Below are 20,877 nucleotides of genomic sequence, written 5' to 3' on the forward strand. Positions count from 1 at the left end.
TGGTATTATAATACTTTTTTTTGTTAAATCGGGCTATGCCACTATGCTCCCTTAATGTCAAAGATGCAGAGTAGCCAGATGTCACAAACAATTATTCATCTTAAAATATGCTTTTTACCTCCGGTACCCAGGTCCCGCTTGAATGCACAGGACAGAAGCCATCACCATGGCTGCACTGCCAGCTTGAGGTCCAACCACCGGAGGTGACAAGTCATCCATAGAGGGTGGGCAGATGACATAGTGCGCCGCATAATTCTTCCAGCAATCCTGGACTGCGCACGTCGTGACACAGGGATTTCACAGATCATCGGTACATCTTTTCTTTAAAGGTCCGTTGTCCCTCCTCCCCGACATGACACCTGAGGAAGTGTGGATGAAACGTGCGTCGGGGATGAGGGACGCAGGACAGATCCTTTACTACTGTAAGTTTGCACAGCATGAACAGCTTTGTCTGTACCTACCCTGTTTTCATTTTCATGTTGATTTGCACTGCATTTATTACTGCATCAGCCAGAAATACAACACTTGGGGCTCCATGCTCCTTGCTGTCTGTCTCTATTAGTGATGAGCAAGTATACTTGTTACTCTGGTTTCCCCGAGCATGCTCGGGTGATCTCCGAGTATTTGTTAGTGCTTGGAGATTTAGTTTTCGTTGCTGCCACAGCTGCATGATTTGCGACTGCTAGACAGGCTGAACACGTGGGAATTCTCTAACAAACAGGCAACCCCCACATGTATTCAAGCTGTCTAGCAGTCGTAAGTCATGCGGCAAGGAAAACGAAATCTCCGAGCACATCCAAATACTCGGGAGACCACCCGAGCATGCTTGGGGAAACCCGAGTAACTAGTATACTTGCTCATCACTAGTCTCTATACAAATAGGTACCTTAAATTGGTTTACAGATTCACTCTATGATGACATAAATAAAGCTTGTTTTTAGAATATGCCCTGATACCCATATTCAGCCAGATTTGTTTGTACTATACAGACAGACTTAACTCTTTATGCACCAGCACTTTAGAATATCCTATGGCTGTTTTTTGACAAGGGATAATTTAATCATTTACACTTTGGCACACATTAGTGTAAGATATTCTATCTGGCTGACAACATAAATTGCATATTTTGAACAAACTCTATTGGACTAAAAGGCTATTTTGGTACATTGCAATTTACTGGACTGTATGCACAATTGCAATTTTACATAACTTTACATAATAGGATCTGTACCAGAAAGCGTTCCTCACACGAGGCATGTATTTTTAATTATTGTTAAGTGTCTCATTTGCTTATTCTGATAAAATAAAGTATATTTTTTGCTGAATAATTGTTTGCGTTCACATCTGGCTACTCTGCATCTTTGACATTAAGGGAGAATAGTGGCACAGCCTGAATTAAAATTGTCTTAGTGACACAATACCGTGACGTGGATCACAGCCTTTGATTTAATAATTTTTATTTGGTGATGCATATTAGTAATGTCATTGTACAAAAATACCTGCAGGAGCGATCAGTTGTCATCTCAAACCACACACTTGTCTCTAAAGCTTAACTTTTCATGGTGATTTGTAAAAGCCTCGTAAGCCTGTGTAGCTCTTGTATAAGAGGCGTAGCTGCTGTAACCCAGCACCCTCCTCTCCAACACTTGTAACCAGTAATTGTCACCTGGCAACAGCAAAGAGTCACAGCCACCAAATGATCGACGGGAGCATACAGATCAGCGTGTGAACTGTGCGTCCTTTGCGATTACTTCTGTCAGATATCCCTTGTAACCTGGCAATGTAAAGACCTACTTATCGAACATTTTTCGTTTTTGTTTTTATGTTGTCCAATTCTGTCTTTAATTTTGTTTCAAAATGAGCTCCCCTTTGGGGGTACAGCCGGTTCCACATGGCAAAAATGTGCTTGTGTTTCGAAATGGTGACCCTTTTCACCATGGGCGCCGTATGGTTGTGAACGAGAAGCAGTTTATAACATTTGAAGCTTTCTTAAATGAGGTGACAACCTGTATTCAAGCCCCAACTGCCGTACGTAGCATATACACTCCTCGCAATGGCCACCGCGTGACAGAACTCAGCGACCTACTTAATAGGGGTCAATATGTTGCCGCAGGAACGGAAAAGTTCAGAAAACTCGAGTGAGTATGAAAATGTATATTCAATTTTGTGTGTACCTTAGGTTTTTATGCTTATGAAGGGGTTTTTAATTTTATAGAACCTAAACATGTTACAACATATAGGTGAACATCCTTATGTATTAATAATTATTTCTCAGAAATCCCTTTATTCCAGGGCTCAGTACATATGAAAAAGGTGCAAATTATAGATTTTACAATGCATAACATATATATATATATATATATATATATATATATATATATATATATATATATAGCAATATAAGTCTATAATATGTAGAAAACAAGTACATTAAGCATGACAAAAAAATGACAGACTGTATTCTGTAAGTGTTCCCCTCATGCCATTAGAGTGTATTCTGGGGTATGGGGAGGACTTAGAGAAGTGGTCCCCAACCTGTGGCTCACGGTGCCATGAATTGTGGCTTGCGGCTGTCTGCAAACTTGTTGTATTAGCTCCAGGTCTAGCAAACAGGTATGGAGCACCATCAAAATGATGAATTTTGTGAGTAGCCCTGCACAGAAAAGCAGATCTGGATGCAGAAATACTGGTCTTAGGGGTTTAGAGATAATTTAAGTATGGTAGGTTGGAGACAGGATGATACTACCTGGCAGAGGAGGTGCTTGAGATTGGATGTGACATTGTGGTGGGTGTGCGTGGTGGGAGATTACTGAATGGGGTATTATGGGAACCACTGGATCTTGTTATACTGCTTTGGGGTGATTTCTGTGGAAAAGCTTTGGCTATCATTATACCTATAATGGAGGCTTTGGTTGCCAATGTTGTGAGGGGGCAGGAGCTGGATGTGGCTCATGAACCCCCTCAAAGCAAAATGTGGCTCACAAGGTCGGAAAGGTTGGGGACCTCTGACTTAGAGATTAAAGAACCAGGAAATACTGCAGTAACAAGCATACTTTCTATGGCAAGGAAGCTTGTTAGCACAACACTGGATAGATGAGAAGGGTCCGACCATATGAGAATTTAGTGATAAGAAACTGGATATTAACTCTGGAGAAGGGAGTGTGTGCTAAATCGGGTGTCATTGCTATGTTATGGACTGAGGCATCCAGTATGGCTTTCAGGGAGTGAATTAAATTCCATCTGGAATTGTTGTAGCTGGTGGACAGGGATAGTTGGACATGGACATGTTGACCTCCCACCCAGGGGAAGATGTAAGGCTGTATACCGTTCTGTGTCAATTTGGGTGGTTAATTAAATGTGTTCTGTTTTCTGGAGTAGAGGGAAGGGGGCGCTACAGGCAGGGCCGGACTGGGACTAAAATTCAGCCCTGGCATTTGAAGTTACACAGGCCCACTTGTCACATGGTGACTGTATAATATCTTTGTACACTTGTAGGCAGGGCCGGTTTTAGGCAAAGTGGGGCCCTAGGCAAAGTTTAAAATGGGTCCCCAAATGCTAACATATTGCACATCACACAGAAGCCTTTCTGTTGTATTTACGTGCGCTGAGTTCAGGCCGCTAAACGAGTTTGATCGACAATACTGAAGTTGTTCAACGCTTGTTTCCCGGCCTCTTTCCACCAGCTGAGGAATAATGATGAGACAGAACGATCACTAATAGATCACTAACAGATCACCATACAGTATCATGTTTTCAGCAGCACATCTACAGTTTACACTGGCAATGTGCTGCTGACAACAAGGCTTTTTGTTCCAGCAAAAACAATCCGAATATGCAGCATTTTACTTGTTTAGTAAAATACACCCTATAGTCCTCCATATATTATAATGTGCTCCATAGTCCTCCATATAGTATAATACACTCCCTATAGTCCTCCATATATTAAAATACACTGCTCAGTCCTCCACATATTATAATACACTCCACATAGTCCTCCATATAGCATAATACAATCCTCATAGTCCTCCATATAGCATAATACAATCCTCATAGTGCTCCATATAGTATAATGCACCGCCACAGTCATCCATGTAGTACAATTCACTTCCCATAGTATAATGCACCCCATAGTTCTTCATATAGTATAACGTATTCCCCATAGTCCTCGATACAGTATAATGCAGCCCACATATAGTATAATGCAGCCACCCCAGAGTATAATGCAGCCACCCCAGAGTATAATGCAGCCACCCCAGAGTATAATGCAGCCACCCCACAGAGTATAATGCAGCCACCCCAGAGTATGTAACCCCCATAGAATATAATACAGCCCACCTCCCCATAATATATAATGTAGCCCCCCATAGAATATAATGCAGCCCCCCATAGTATATAACGCAGCCTCCCCCATATTATATAATATACCCCCACAATAGTATATAACACAGCCACATAGTACATAACATGGCCTCCCCCATAGAATATAATATACTCCCCATAGTATATAGCAAAGCCCGCATATTATATAGCACAAACCGCATAGTATACAGCACAGCCTGCATACTATAGCACAGCTCGCGTAGTAGATAACACAGCCCACACAGCAGTATTCAGCACAGACCACACAGTAGTATACAGCACAGACCACACAGTAGTATACAGCACAGCCCACGTAGAAGTATACAGCACAGTCCACACAGTAGTATACAGCACAGCCCACAGAGTAATATATACAGCACAGCCCACAAAGTAATATATACAGCACAGCCCACAAAGTAATATATACAGCACAGCCCACAGAGAACTATATACAGCACAGCCCACAGAGAACTATATACAGCACAGCCCACAGAGAACTATATAAAGCACAGCCCAGAGTACTATATACAGCACAGCCCAGAGTACTATATAAAGCACAGCCCAGAGAGTACTATATACAGCACAGCCCAGAGAGTACTATATACAGCACAGCCCAGAGAGTACTATATACAGCACAGCCCACAGAGTACTATATACAGCACAGCCCACAGAGTACTATATACAGCACAGCCCAGAGAGTACTATATACAGCACAGCCCAGAGAGTACTATATACAGCACAGCCCAGAGAGTACTATATACAGCACAGCCCACAGAGTACTATATACAGCACAGCCCACAGAGTACTATACACAGCACAGCCCACAGAGTACTATATACAGCACAGCCCACAGAGTACTATATACAGCACAGCCCACAGAGTACTATATACAGCACAGCCCACAGAGAACTATATACAGCACACAGTAGTATACAGCACAGAGCACAGCCCACAGAGAACTATATACAGCCCACAGTAGTATACAGCACAGAGCACAGCCCACAGAGAACTATATACAGCCCACAGTAGTATACAGCACAGAGCACAGCCCACAGAGAACTATATACAGCCCACAGTAGTATACAGCACAGAGCACAGCCCACAGAGAACTATATACAGCCCACAGTAGTATACAGCACAGAGCACAGCCCACAGAGAACTATATACAGCCCACAGTAGTATACAGCACAGAGCACAGCCCACAGAGAACTATATACAGCCCACAGTAGTATACAGCACAGCCCACAGAGAACTATATACAGCCCACGGTAGTATACAGCACAGAGCACAGCCCACAGAGTACTATATATAGCACAGAGCACACAGTAGTATACAGCACAGAGCACAGCCCACAGAGAGCTATATACAGCCCACAGTAGTATACAGCACAGAGCACAGCCCACAGAGAGCTATATACAGCCCACAGCAGTATACAGCACAGAGCACAGCCCACAGAGAACTATATACAGCCCACAGCAGTATACAGCACAGAGCACAGCCCACAGAGAACTATATACAGCCCACAGCAGTATACAGCACAGAGCACAGCCCACAGAGAACTATATATAGCACAGAGCACACAGTAGTATACAGCACAGAGCACAGCCCACAGAGAGCTATATACAGCCCACAGCAGTATACAGCACAGAGCACAGCCCACAGAGAACTATATACAGCCCACAGCAGTATACAGCACAGAGCACAGCCCACAGAGAACTATATACAGCCCACAGCAGTATACAGCACAGAGCACAGCCCACAGAGAACTATATACAGCCCACAGTAGTATACAGCACAGAGCACAGCCCACAGAGAACTATATACAGCCCACAGCAGTATACAGCACAGAGCACAGCCCACAGAGAACTATATACAGCCCACATCTCTTCTCTTCCTCCCCTCCCCTCCTCCGAGAATGGCCCCACAGTCCAGAAAAAAAAAAACTCTCCTCACCTCTCCTCGTGCCCAGCGTTGCTTCCTGGTTCCTGCTCCTGTCTCAGCAGCTGCAGTCTGCCCGGGACACAGCAGGTGCGCGATGATATGACATCATCGCGCACCCGCAGTGTCAGAGGCAGAGCGGGGAATGATGGGAGAGGAGCGTCTGTAGACGCTCTCTCCTCCATCATTGCATTCAACTGTACCGGCGTCTATACGCCGGTATAGTTGAATGCGACGGCAGGGGCGGCGGATTGAGCGGCCCACCACTGGCACCGGCCCTTCTGGCATTTGCCAGAAGTGCCCTATGGCCAGTCCGGCCCTGGCTACAGGTTTACCTTTTGTCTTATTACTCTGTCTCATTTCCATTTGTTTCTTCCCTTCCCAGAACCATAGTTTTTTTTATTTTCCTGTCCACATATACGTTTGAGAGCTTGTTTTTTTGCAGCATGAGTTATACTTTTGAATAACACCATTCATTTTACCATATAGTGTACTAGAAGACGGGAATAAAATTCTCAAGTGCATTGAAATTGCAAAAAAATGAGTTTTTCTTGAGTTTCTGCAATAATGCAAAAAATGCTGTAAGCAGTGTAGTGCAGCGGGTTTGGTGGGCTTTTATTTGGGTTGGTGGCTTGCCGCCGGGCTTCTGGCACTCGGTACGGTTTCATCCGTAGCCTTACCCGGGTCTCGGTGACAATGTCATGTTGTATCAGCCTTCCAGGCTTGTAGCAGGTTGAAATGGTATAGTTGCTGGGGTTTCATTTTTTCAGGTTGGTACACTCTATAATTCACTTCTCCTACATTCCCCCCGTATCTCATATGGCCCTTGCCATTTGGCCATGTGCACTAGTACCAACACCCGGTTCCCTTCTTTAAAGGTCCTGACCGTGGCTCTCTTATTGTACGTGTGGCTCTGCACGGCCTGGGCATCCATTAGATGCTCTTTTACTATGGGCCGTACTGCCGCAATCCGGTCCTGCATGGTCGAAACGAGCTCGATTACGCTCCGATGCTGGGTTAGCTCCTGTTCCCATGTTTCCTTAGCTACATCGAGCAGTCTCCTCGGATGTCTGCCATACAACAGCTCAAATGGGGAAAAACCTGTGGACGCCTGTGGTACCTCACGGACAGCGAACGTCAGATAGGGCAATAACATGTCCCAATCCCTCCCATCCTTGGTGACCACCTTTTTGAGCATGGCTTTGAGGGTCTTATTAAACCTCTCCACCAACTCGTCAGTTTGTGGGTGGTACTCCGACGTACGTAGCTGTTTTATCTGGAGCAGCTTACATAGCTCCCTGGTCACCTTGGACATAAAAGGAGTCCCCTGATCTGTAAGGGTCTCCTTTGGTAGCCAAGGCGGCAAAACATGGCAAATAGCTCGCGGGCTTTAGTTTGGCCGGTGTGGCGGAGAGGTATCGCCTCTGGGTACCGGGTGGCATAGTCAACTCAACTATGATTAAAATATGTTGATGGCCACTGGCGGATTTGACTATGGGACCTACCAGATCCATTGCGATCAGCTCAAATGGTACCTCTATGATGGGCAGAGGTATCAATGGACTCTGGTAGTTTGCGGTGGGTGAGAATTGTTGGCACTCCGGACACGTGTCACAGTACATCTTGACGTCGGCGAAGACCCCAGGCCAAAAAAAACTCGCTGCAGAATGCGCTACTACGTCTTTTTGGCCCCCAATTGCCCTCCTAGCATGTGGGTGTGAGCCATATTGAGCACCACCCAACGGCAGGATTGGGGCACCATCACGGACTTTATCCACCCGGTACAACAACTCCTGGTGGATAGCCATGCAAGGAAAAACTGTCTCAGCACCTGGTTGCTGAGCTATTCCATTAATTTCCATCACCCTTTCTCGTGCCCGGGCCAGAGTGGGATCCTGGAGCTGAGCTGTCCTGAACTTACCAGGGGACACCTCCAGCTCAGGGACCAATACTGCCAATACCTATAGGGAAGCCTGTCGGGGTTACACTCTGTCCCTATGTTGGTGACCCCTACGGCAGGTATCCCTGACTCGGGATCTTCGGGTCCCGTGCCCAGAATAACATTTACCTTGGGAGGGGTCTAATAAATATAATGAAGAGTAAAAAAAAAAAGTTTTACAAAATATAAAATTAAAAAAAACCCCATAAAAGTTAAAATCAACCCCTTTTTCCCCATTAAAGATAATAAAAAGATAAAAACAAAAATACACATGTGGTATTTCAGCATCCAGAAAAGTCCATTCTAACAAAATATAAAAATATTTAAACAGAGAAAATTAAAAACGGCAAAACGTTGCAATCCAGAAATAGTTTTTTGGGAATTGTTTTTACAACGTACATTGTGTGGTAAAAATGACCAAACAATATGATTCTCCTCATCAGTACAATTATGATGACACCAAAGTTGTACAGTTTTTTTTTTTCATTAATATTATTATTATTTTAGTATTGAAAAAAAATCAGAAACTTATTTATTTTTTGTTAATGTGTTGCCATTTTCCGAGATCAGTAACGTTTTCATTTTTTAGGCTATAGAGCTGTGCGAGAGCTTTTTTGTTGTTGTTGGACAAGAAAATATTTTTATTAATACCGTTTGGGATAGATAAGTCATTCTGATCGTTGCTGTGAGGCAGTGACCGGTGTTGTATGCGAGGGTTGCCATGTGTCCCCCAGAATGTTCATAGAAGCATATGGAGGCCATGGGAGTGCATTGCAGTCACAGGCATATCTGTGATTGCAATGCAGAATAGAAGTAAGTGTTGATCATGGGCAAGCTATTTGTCCAAGGCAGATTTAAGAAAGCCTGCTCTGGGTTTTTATTTTTGAAACACACTACAGCATGGTAGTGGGGCAGTCCGTTTCCTCCCCGGCTCTGGGTTTCCATGTGGCCAAGGGCCACAGGTTCTTTTGTAAGAACCCCTGCAGCAGAGGGTTGGGTGTATCAGTTTTGGTCTTGCAATCAAGAAGAGCAGAAGGCTTTGCAGAGCTCAACCTGTGTGAGGCAACACAGGGCCAAGCAGAGCCAAAAGGCCTGGCACCCTCAGTGTACACGACAGTGCAGTCGCCCCTGGCAACAAGTCACGGAATGTCCTTGTTTTCCCGTCTGCCATCCGGGGGATACAGCGTGCTGTGCACTGTGTGAATTTGGACATTAAACACATTTTGCTGTGAACTTTCCCTGTGGTCACTGTCTGTTACACTGCACCAACCCCACTGCACTACATATGGTTGGAGAATGCGGGCAGTGTGAACTGAGGCATACCCCAAAGCGTGTTAGTAATTAAGCCAGCAACGCTACAGCTCATGCCTGCTGACAATATGGAGGAGCTTTTGAAGCTGTTGGTCCTTGCTTAGTAGCGGCAACATGAGCAGCAGCAGCAACGGCAGCAGGAGATATATGATCAGCAACAGCAGCAGATAAATAACCTGTTGATGCAGCAGACCGCGGCTATGCGAGAGGCGGCCCCACCAGCAACCTCAATCCGTTCGGAGGCTCGGTAAAAAGTTCAGGCAGCCTTAAGGAAGATAAGTCCTGAGGACGATATGGAGGCCTTTCTCACCGTGTTTGAATGCACAGCAGAGTGGGAGAGCTTGTCAATGACCCAGTGGGCTGAAGTTGTGGCCCCCTTCCTGACTGGAGATGCCCAGAAGGCCTACCTGTACCTCAGTCGGGACAATGCCCTGGACTATGGGAAGCTGAAAGGTGAGATCCTTGCCCGAGTGGGAGTTAATACATATGTTCGGGTACACTCGCCGAGTGTCTATGTACGCTCAGCTCGTCTGCACCACAACTACAGGTACCACCCGCAGCGAGCCCCAACTGTGCCAGAGGTTACTTTTTGCACACCATGTGGAGAAATCAAACGTGGTGGAGACCCTTCCATATGGGACTGTGTTGGGAAGAGACTTGCCACTATTCTGGTCCCTGTGGGAGACCATGGTTATCCCATGCTGACTCACTGTTAATGCCGCTATCAGAGTTTGACAGAGGTTAACAGTCATGGTTCGTGGCTGTTAGAGGCAGGTACTGGCTGTAGCATACAGACCCATGAGTCTGCTCCATACACCTGCTACTGACTTGGCTGTGCATGTATGGCAGATGTCAGTAAGGGATTAAGAAATATTTTCAGTATGCAGGGACTTTTTTGCATACAGGGCAGTGAGAGCTTGTGTTGTCTGTATTTTTATAAAATATTTAAAGAGATCCTGATAACTGATACATGCTACATTGGTTAACCAGAAAATTGCTAAATTGATTGGCAGAGCAGAGAAGTTGACTAACTGGACAGCAGAGTTGAGGGTGGGTTAGAGGGGCTCAAGGGTGTTAGATGAGAGGCCACAGGGAAGGATTTTACAGTAGCATGATGCATGCACTTGTAGTTTTATTGACTTGAGGAGAAGGCAAATTTTGGGAAATATTTTGAAAAGTTAGTATTTGCAGAAGGTGGTAAGGTCTCGAATGTGTGGTTTAAAAGACTATAATGTCAAATTTTACTACGAGGTGGTGGACTTGTGAGACAGATGGAAACAAGGAACCATTAACAACAATTGATAGGTCTGGTGGGAGAATATGATGGAAATAAAATGTATTGGTTTTCTTCATGTTCCACTTTAAACAGCAGGGGAAGAAGGAACTGGATACAGCTGATAGATACTCTGGAATTATGGATGTATTAATGCAGTATATTATCCATACTAATTACGGAACTTACAATAACTTACTGTACTTCTCTAATCTTGTGTATTTCACGTATAATAGTTACCTTCACACAGAAGTTAAGCCGCTCGTGACCACACACAGCAAGGACATCCAACAGGTAAAATCAGATAAGTATTTTCAGGAATATTGTTTTTATGTTTGCTTACTGTTTAGAGATTTAGAACTTCTGATTTTATTAGGAAACAAAAAAATTAATTTTCCAATTTCTAGCCTACAATGTATACAATATATATGTACTTCTACCTTTCACTGGTGAAATTTAGGTCCTATCTTCCTAACTTTTTGTGATTTTATTTTTCTTGAATGAAAATTCCACTTCAAGTATATGGTCTCTGAATGTTTCATTCTTGCCGCTACTAAACTTTATTATAGACTTAGCAGATTGAGTGCTGAAAAACATAGAACAAATTGCCCGTATGAAGCAATAAAATAATAAATAAAAACCATAACAAGAATGTAGTCAACGTCCAAACTTTTGCATACAATTATTTATTTTTTTTGGTGCATCCCTGCACTTTGGTAAGATTTTCCTACAATCAAATGTCTATGGGGCCAGGCACATAGTCCATAAACGTCTGTCCTTGGGGAAAAGAAAAAGTATTTAATTTTGCAAATTTTCCTGCTGTGTTGAAATAATATGTATATTTGGCTACACCAGAGTGAGATCCGTTGGTCAATGAAAAATTAAGCTGACTGATGTTAACATCTTTGGCCTATTAGGAGTCACTGTTCCTGTTGACCTGTCTTTAATTTTTTTTCTTCACATGGATAGCATGCTGTCCAATAGTAAATACAATCAATATTAAATACAGTTTTGAAATTGCAACACCAAGAAGGAAAAGTTGTGGATTATGGAAATCACATGACCAGTAGACATGTTAATAATCTGCAAATGATGAAACTATGGAAACAAAATTTTCAAAACTCCATTATTCAGTATCGCGTATGAGCGCCATGTGCAGAAAGACATGCACTTACACAAATTGGTATGCTATTTGTGTGCACTTTGGCACACAAATCATCAAGATCTGCTGCTGGCAGCTCCCTTTTCGATTGCCCATAAATGATGTCCCAGATGTGCTCGATGGGAAGACAAGTCCAGAGACACTACAGGTCAGGGTAGAACATTTAGGCAATGCAGGCTTCTTGCAGTAGCACCAGCAACATGCAGCTTTGCATTGTTGTGTTGAAAATCGGCTCCTGGGACACTTTGCAGAAGTGTCTGTACCATTGGTTCCATGATCAAATCAATGTAACATGGAAACTAGACGGGTCCAGCTACCCTACATTATGCCACTCCATATCATAATCCCAGGGGTTGTGACCGGTGTTAGGCTTCCTCATGAAGGCTTCTTCATGGTGTTGCCTACATGGTCCTGTCCGATTAGAAGAATGGAGTGTAGTGATCCACTCTATACTACAAGTGACATTAAATGTCACATGTCAAGCCTAAGGCTTCAAACAGTGTCTACACAAATCACCAGAAGGCATTTGCTCCAATGGGTCTGTCCTCTTCACAATCAGTCCTACCTTTGGACACAATAATGGACAGAGGTTGGTTTGGAGACAACGTGGACAACGCCATGAAGAGCCCTTAACAGGGGAATGTGAAAGTATCCCAGGAGCCGTTTTTCACCATGACAACACCAAGACATATATTGCTGGCAGTATTGTTAGAAATCTGCGTGTTCTAAATGTGCTACCATCGCCTGCAGCATTTTCAGACATGTCTACCATCAAGCACATAGTGCAAGCTTAAATAGTAATGAAAAATGATCGCAATGCAATGTATACAACATACACCTACTTGTTACACATAGTATTGTTTCATGTTCTCTGAAACATTTGTACTTTCTGGGCAAAAATTCCCAGAATGTTCCAGTATCTCAAACACTTCCTCTATATATGACCTTTCTTCCCTCTCTGATAGCTGTTCTCACTGTACATACCAGGACTGGTTTTCCTCTACTTTGATGAGTCAAAAAGTTCAGAAGGGAGAGGTATGTGAATTGGCTCGACAGGAAGGGTGTTTAACTGGTGTCATAGTGTTCAGAGGTGAATAAATGAAGCATTCAGGAAGGGCATGCACAAAACATACTAAAATATAATTAATTCTGGCAGAGATATAATCCCACCCTAAACTTTGCTTCCTTAGATCCGTCGCAAGCTAAAAGTCCCTGGCCGCTGGAGGGAGGAATCTCACCTTCCCTGTATAATTCAGTGAGTATATTAACAAAGTTGGAAGCATTAAGATTGGCATATTTTAAAGGAAACCTTTCATGTTGGAATTTTGGAAATGCAATACTATCTCCTAGTACAAGAAGTTGAACAGACTGATACATAGTTTTATGGATTATGAAACTTTATATACATGCTCATATAGGGAAGGCCATCAATCATTAACCCTTTAACAACCGCCGATACGCCTTTTCACAGAGTCAGTTAAGGGGCTTTAATCCTCAGTGCCACTTTTTCACATCGCTGCAGATTAAGTGTATAACACCCCCCAGTGGGCTAGAATCCTACGGGTGGCAGCATTGGCCCGACCGGTTATGCAACCGATTGGGGTCGAATAATCCATAAATGCTGCTGTCAATCTTGACATCGACATCTAAGTAGTTAAAAGGGGTTAAAAGACCCCCTTTGACACTATTGGCTCGATCATACTTTTGGGTGCTGATAGTGGTTGCCATGGCACCCCAATGTCAATTGATGACTTCAGGGTACAGTGGCCTGTTAGACCCAGCTATAAGTAGGGTCTTACAGGTTTTGTCAGTGAAAAACTGACAGGTCTCAGGCACTGCACTGCGGTACATGTATACTGCAATGCATGAAACGAGTAATCAAAGTGAAACATTTTCATGACCCACAGTGTGATTAAGTGAAAAAGTCAAAAAAGTTAAACAAAATGTGTAAAAAAGAAAAAGACATTTTGCCATTAAAAACGCAGTCTTTGCCTTTAAACCTAAACTAAACAAAAAAAGTACACATAATTAGTATTGCATCCGTTCTAAAAGACAAGTAGCGCTCCTTCCCATCTGATCCCTGCCATGTACTCAAATAGTAGTGTAAAACCATTTATGGGGTATGGCCACGTTCAGTCAAAATTGCATAAAAAATTGTCCTGTCCATTTTATTCTATTACCCCTTATGTGAATTAAAACTTTGAGGCTAAAATAAAATTTTAGAGGAAAAAGTATTTTGTTTTCGTAGCCCAATTTTATAAAATTCTGTGATCTAGTTTGTGCGTTAAAAATGCTTAACACTCCCATAAATGAATTTTTTATGGGGATTAGTTTGACACATGGGGTCACTTGTGGGTGTTTCTGATTTTTTGACATGTCAGGGGCTGTACAAATACAACCCAGTGTCCAAATTTGCATTCCAAACATTAAATAGCATTCTTTGCTTTCTGAGTTATGTTATGTGCACAAACATTAGTTTTTGACCACATATGGGGTACTATTTTGTTCAGGAGAAATTGCATAACAAATTATGGAGTTTATTTTCTCCTATTTTCCCTTTTAAAAAATTATAAATTGGTGCTAAAAGAGTATTTTAGTAAATAAAATGTAATTTTTAGTTTTTTCATCTAAATGTTATAAAGCTTCATGAATAACGTGTAGTTTAAAAATGCTCAGTATACCCCGAATATCTTGAGGGGTCTAGTTTCCAAAATGAGGTAACTTGTCAGGGTTTTCTGCTGTTTTGGCATGTCAGGGGCTCTGCAAATGCGACATGGCATTCATAATCTATTCCAGACAAATTTACTCTCCAAAAATCCAACAGCGCATTTTCCTTTCCAAGCCCAAACAGCAATTTTTGACCACATATAGAGAATTACTTGTGGGGGTTTATGCTGTTTTGGTACCTCTAGGGCTCTGCAAATGAGACATGATGTCTACAATCTATTCCATCCAAATTTACACTCCAAATACCAAATGTCGCTTCTTTCCTTCCGAGCCCTGCCATCTGCCATCAGAACTTTTGACTACACGTGGGATATCTCTGCACTCAGAAGAAAATGGGTAACAAACTGTGGGGTCCATTTTTCGTGTTACCTTTTGCAAAAGTGAAAACTTTGGGGTCAAAGCAACATTTTTGTGAAAAAAATGAAATTTTTAATGTGACAAACTAATGTTATAAAATTCTGTGTAGTACCTATGAGTTACAAATGCCCATTGTACTCCTGGATAAAATCCTTGAGTGGTGTAGTTTTCAAAATGGGGTCAGTTGTGATGGGTTCCCGACATATGACGTAAGTTTATGTTATGGTCAGCAGGGGGTTCCAACAAAATTATGTAATTTTACAGCACAGAAGAGGTGCCCGCACAATCGACACCAGGAGCTCTGCTTAAGTTATATCCGAGACCAAGCTGTCAATGCCAGGAGCAGTGTCTGCACCGCCGCGGGCCATTTAATCCCCTAAATGTCGATAGTGATAGTAGCATTTAGAAGGCTGAGAGGGGGCTCCCTCTTCCTTGAATTGGGAACCCCACGAGGTCATCGCAAGAGCCCAATAGTTGCCATGGCAACCCGAGGTCGTAATGGTGACATCTGGGTCAGCCAGCCACGGCAAGCCTGTTAGGCCATGCTGAGAGCATGCACTGCACTGCATTACACCAGCTATCAGACTAATAAAAGTTAAAGCCCCATAAAGGGATTAAGTAAAAAAGTAAAACTAAATTGTAAAAATATTTTTTAAAAAGTAACAAAATAAATAAGCAAAAAAATGAAGAGTACTAAATCAATAAATAGATATATTTTATGTAAAATAAAAAAGAACAAAAAAAACACATTTTGTATTGCCATGTCCGAAACGACCCACTCTATAAAACTGTCACAGTATTTAACACCATTCAGTGAACTCTATAAAAAAAATATAAATAAAAACCATGGCAAAAAAGCTTTGCTTTTTATCATACCGCCAAAAAAGTGGAATAAAATGCGATTAAAAAAAACAAATGTAAATTAATGGTATTGCTAAAAGTCATCTTGTCCTGCAAAAAACAAGCCACAATACAGCTCGATCAGCGGAGAAATGTAAAATTTATAGCTCTCAGAATAAACCGATGGAAAAACAATTCTTTTTCTATGAAATAGTTTTTATTGTGTAAAAGAAACAAAACCTAAAAAAATATAAATGTATTATAGATATAATCGTACTGACCCGAACAATAAAGCTATCATCATTTTTACCATATGTAAAAGGCATTAAAAAAACCCAAAACATAATTCCTGAATTGCTGTTTTTTTGTTCATTTTGCCTCCTAAAAATTGGATTAGAAAGCGATCAACAAATGTTATGTTCATGGAAATAGTACCAATAAAAACGTCCTCAAAAACACAAGCCCACGGCAGAAATATAGAAAAATTATAGCTCTCAAAATATGCTGAATATACTGATATACATCTGGTATCGCTTTTATTACACCGAACTGAAGAATAAAGTCGCCTAATCACTTATACTGCACGAGGAACAGCGTTAAAAATAAATAAAACCAATTCTTCACCTGCTGTTCAATTGTTCATTCTGCCTCCCAAAGGCGTTCAGTGCCCTTGTTCACCCTATCATTTCTACCCCTTATTGCATCGATGCTCCTCACAGGGACCCTGCTCAGGAAGCCTTTCCTATAGGCTCAGGTTGTATAGGCTGCTGCATCGTTCAGTACCATTCCTTAAGGGACGGTTGCTTTCTCTTTTGGGCGTTGAGTAGGTAATATTGCACTTTATAACCCTTTGATAACCCTTTGATAATGGTCTTCCATAATGTTTACTTTTGTTGCATTATATCGATAAGATGACCCTGCTTTCTTTGTGTGGTTACCTGTGAGTAATCAACAGCATCAGATATATTAATCTCTGATTAGGGTGGGACAGGGGTTTGACCTTATTATGGGTCCTTGTATTTGTATTGTATTTGTATTTGCTGTGGTTTGCAAATTTTAAATGTTTTTAACCTTTGTGCAGTGTTTGTGTTTTGATCCAATAAAATTATTTTCTTTTGATACTCCTGTGTTGTGATCCCTGTAATATGCATGCTTACCCTTTCGTCTTCTTTTTTGGTTTCTGCCTCCCAAAGATCGCAGTAAGGCTTGGCACACATTTATCGTGTTCTCTACACTGAGCGGTTACATTGGGTCTATGATCCGGTGGTGTCCATCTTTTTAGTTATAAAAGCGTGGTCAGCCACATTTTCGTTCTCTGAAAAGAAGGACACCGCTGGACAGAGGCCAGACCTAGTCTATAGTAACTCTGCTGCCTTATGTGAATGTACTCGTCGGGGGTTACATCTGAATCACATAATTCGGAGATTTAGATGGAAACCCCAAAGTAAGTGCTCAGCATAGAGAACAGGATAAATGTGATCCAAAAAGTTATGCAAAATGTTCCCAATAAAAGCTTCAACTCAATCCACCAAAAAAAGCAAGTCCCCACCCAGGTCCGTCATCTGTCAATGGAAATATAGGGGCTTCCACATTACTGGTAGCACAAAGGCTCTGGAAAAGCGCTATGGCTCCTCGCCCCCCAAAAGAAATCCAGCCAATTCTGTACTCTCAAATCCAATTGCCCCCCTCCCTTCTGAGCCCCAAGATGCCTAAACCACATTTAGTGTCCGCATGTTTGGCATTTGTGTATCTATGAGAGCATGCCTAATTTATGGGTGCATGTCTCCAGAAACATGAGTTGGGCATTACAATGTACTGGGCACTACAATGTACTGGACACTATACTGGCAGATTTGCAATTTTCACTCAGCAACATCCACTGCTACTTTTTTTTAAATGCCCAGAGTTAAAATCGTCACACCTGTAGATAAATTCCTAGAGGGGTATAATTTCCATAATAGGGTCACTTGACAAGGGATTATGCTCTTATTGCACTTAGGGGCTCTGAATATCGAGTCCGTAAACTATTGTACTATAATTTGTTCTCCAAGAGTCAAATAGCGCTCCTTCCCACCCAAGTCTCGCTGTGTGGCTAAGTAGTACTGTACAGCAACATATGGAATATTGCCACGTTCAGTAGAAATTGTGGGACAAATTTTGTTGCCATTTTTAGGCATTTTCCCATGTGAAAATGTAAATCTGGGGCTAAAACCATTTTTTAGGTAAAATGGCACCTCATGGGCTCTTCCAGTGGGTCATGGCACCCCAAACCATAACAACAAAATCTGTGCTATAATATGGCGCTCCTTCCCTTATGAGCTTTCTAATGTGCCTGAAATGTATTTCCCAATTACATGTAGGGTATTGGCGCACTCAGGGAAAATTGCACAACAAACTGTGAGGTCCATTTTTTCCTATTAGCCCTTATAAAAATTAAAAACTTGGTGCTAAAACATCATTTTAGTGATAAAAATTTAATTATTCTTACTTCACTGCCCAATGGTATAAAATTCTGTGAGGCACATGTGGTGTTAACATGCTCACTGCACCCCTAGATGAATTAATTGACAGGTGTAGTTTGTAAAATGGAGTAACTAATTGAGGGGCTGTTCTGGCACCTAAGGGGCTTTGCCAATGTGATATGTGACCCTCATACCATTTCAGCAAAATCTGGACTCCAATATAGAGCTTCTTCCCTTCTGAGCTTTGCATTGTGCCTCAAAAGTAGTTTTTTTTTTTTTTTTTTTTTTGTTTTTTTTTTACCACATATCGAGTGTTGGCGTACTCAAGAGAAATTGCACCTTTCATTTTCTCCTATTATCCCTTTTGAAAATTAAAAGCTTGGGGCCAAAGCAACATTTTAGAGGAAAAAAATGGTAATTTGTCATGTACTCAGCCTAATGTGAATCGCCTAAAGTAAAAAATGCTCACTACACCCCCAAGATGATTTTCTTGAGAGGTGTAGTTTCCAAAATGCGGTCTCTTGAGAGCTTTTCTGCTGTTTTGACATGTCAGGGGCTCTTCAAATGTGACATGGAGTCCACAATTTATTATAGCCAAAATTGAGCACCAGAATTCAGTTGGCGCTCCTTCTCTTCTGAGCCCTGCCGAGTGCCCAAACAAAGGTTTTCCACCACATATGGGTTATCTCTGTACTCAGGGGAAATTGGACAACAAATTGTACCGTTCATTTTCTCCCTTTACCCTTGTAAAAATGAAAAATTGGGTACAAAAGCAACATTTTTGTAAGAAAATATATATGTATTTTTTCACTGCACATTACAAAATTCTGTGAAGCACCTGTGGGTTCAAGGTGCTCACCAACCCTCTATATAAGTTCATTGAGGGGTGTAGTTTCCAAAATCGGGTCTCTTGTGGCTAGTTTATACTGTTTAGGCACATCAGGGGCTCTGCAAACGCGACATGGTGTCCGCTATCTATTCAAGCCAATTTTGCTTTCCTAAAGTCAAATAGTGCCCCTTCTCTCCCTAGCCCTGCCATGCCCTCAAATAGTATTTTTCCACTACATCACATTTGAAGTGACTTTGAGGGGCCTATATGGTAGAAAATACCCTAACGTGATACCATTCTAAAAACTGCAACCCTAAAAGTCATCAAAACCACAATCAAAAAGTTTATTAACTCTTCTGGTGATTCACAGGAATTTAAGCAATGTGGAAAGCAAAAAATGAAAATTTTACATTTTCTCATAAAAATGTTGCTTTATCCTCAAATTAAGCATTTTCACAAGGGTGGCAGGAGAAAATGAACCTTGTAATTTGTTGTACAATTTCTCCTGAGTACGTCGGTACCCCATATGTAGAGGAAAACTACTGTTTTGCTGCACATCAGGGCTCTGAAGGGAAGGAGCGTCATTTAACTTTTTGAATGTAAAATTGCCTGGAATCATTAGTGGACGGCATGTCACATTTGGTGAGCCCCTGGTGTGCCTAAACAGTGGAAACACCCCACAAGTAACCCCATTTTGAAAAACCACACCCCTCAAATAATGTATCTAGATGTGTGGTGAATCCCATGTGCTTCACAGAAGCTTATAACATAGAGCCCTGAAAAGAAAAAAAAATCACATTTTTCCCACAAAAATGGTCTTTTAACCTAAATTTTTTATTTTCACAAAGGTAACAGAAGAAATTGGACCCCAAAATTTGTTGTGCAATTGCTCTTGAGTACGCAGATAACCCCATATGTGGGAAAAACTACTGTTTGGGCGCACGGCATGGCTCAGAAAAAAAGGAATGATGTTTCGTAACAGACTTTGATAGAATAGTCTGCAGGTGTCATGTCGCTCCTAGAGTGCCACTGATGTGCCTAAACAGTTGAAACCCCCCATAAGTGACCCCATTTTGTAAACTAGACCCCTCAAGGAATTTATCTAGATGTGTGTTGAGCACTTTGAACCCACAGGTGCTTCACTGAATTTTACAACGTTGAACTGTCAAAATTTTAAAAAATATACAGTATTCTTCCCACTAAAATGTTGTTTAATCCACAATTTTTTTCATTTTCACAAAGATATTAGGAGAAAATGGACCCCAAATATTTTGCGCATTTTCTCCTAAGTACCCCAATACCCCATATATGGATGAAAACTACTTTTGAAGCACAGAGAAAAGTTCAGAAAGGAAGAAGCGCCATGCTGGAGTTCAGATTTTGCTGGAATGGTTTGAGGGTGCTATGTCACATTGACAGAGCCCCTGAGGTGCCATAACAGCACAAACCTCCCATATGTCACCTCATTTTACAAACTTCACCCCCATGAATTATTCTAGGGGATCAGTGAACATGTTGACACCATATGTGCCTCACAGAATTTGATACCATTGGGCAGTGAAGAAATAATAATTACATTTTTATCACTAAAATGTTGTTTTAGCCGAAAGTTTTCCAAGTTTTTAATTTTTCTAAGGGCTAATAGGAAAAAATTGACCTGTCAGTTTGTTGTGCAATTTC

The 20,877-nt window shown here is 41.8% G+C and overlaps 1 protein-coding gene across 2 annotated transcripts in view; it reads left to right on the plus strand.

The window, feature by feature from the left end:
- The first annotated feature begins 1,682 nt into the window (after positions 1–1,682).
- Positions 1,683–20,877, plus strand: part of DCDC2B (doublecortin domain containing 2B) — a 44,502-nt gene continuing 25,307 nt past the window's right edge. Inside the window, exons 1-3 of one of the 2 annotated variants that reach the window (XM_077299607.1) lie at positions 1,683–2,138; positions 11,057–11,114; positions 13,173–13,237. In XM_077299607.1, coding sequence (XP_077155722.1) covers positions 1,858–2,138; positions 11,057–11,114; positions 13,173–13,237 — 404 coding nt within the window. In that variant the 5' untranslated portion in view covers positions 1,683–1,857. The remainder of the gene's footprint in view (positions 2,139–11,056; positions 11,115–13,172; positions 13,238–20,877) is intronic. The other variant, XM_077299606.1, reaches the window with a different exon arrangement.

The sequence above is a fragment of the Ranitomeya variabilis genome, chromosome 3 (assembly GCF_051348905.1).
Source record: "Ranitomeya variabilis isolate aRanVar5 chromosome 3, aRanVar5.hap1, whole genome shotgun sequence".
Lineage (NCBI taxonomy): Eukaryota > Metazoa > Chordata > Amphibia > Anura > Dendrobatidae > Ranitomeya > Ranitomeya variabilis.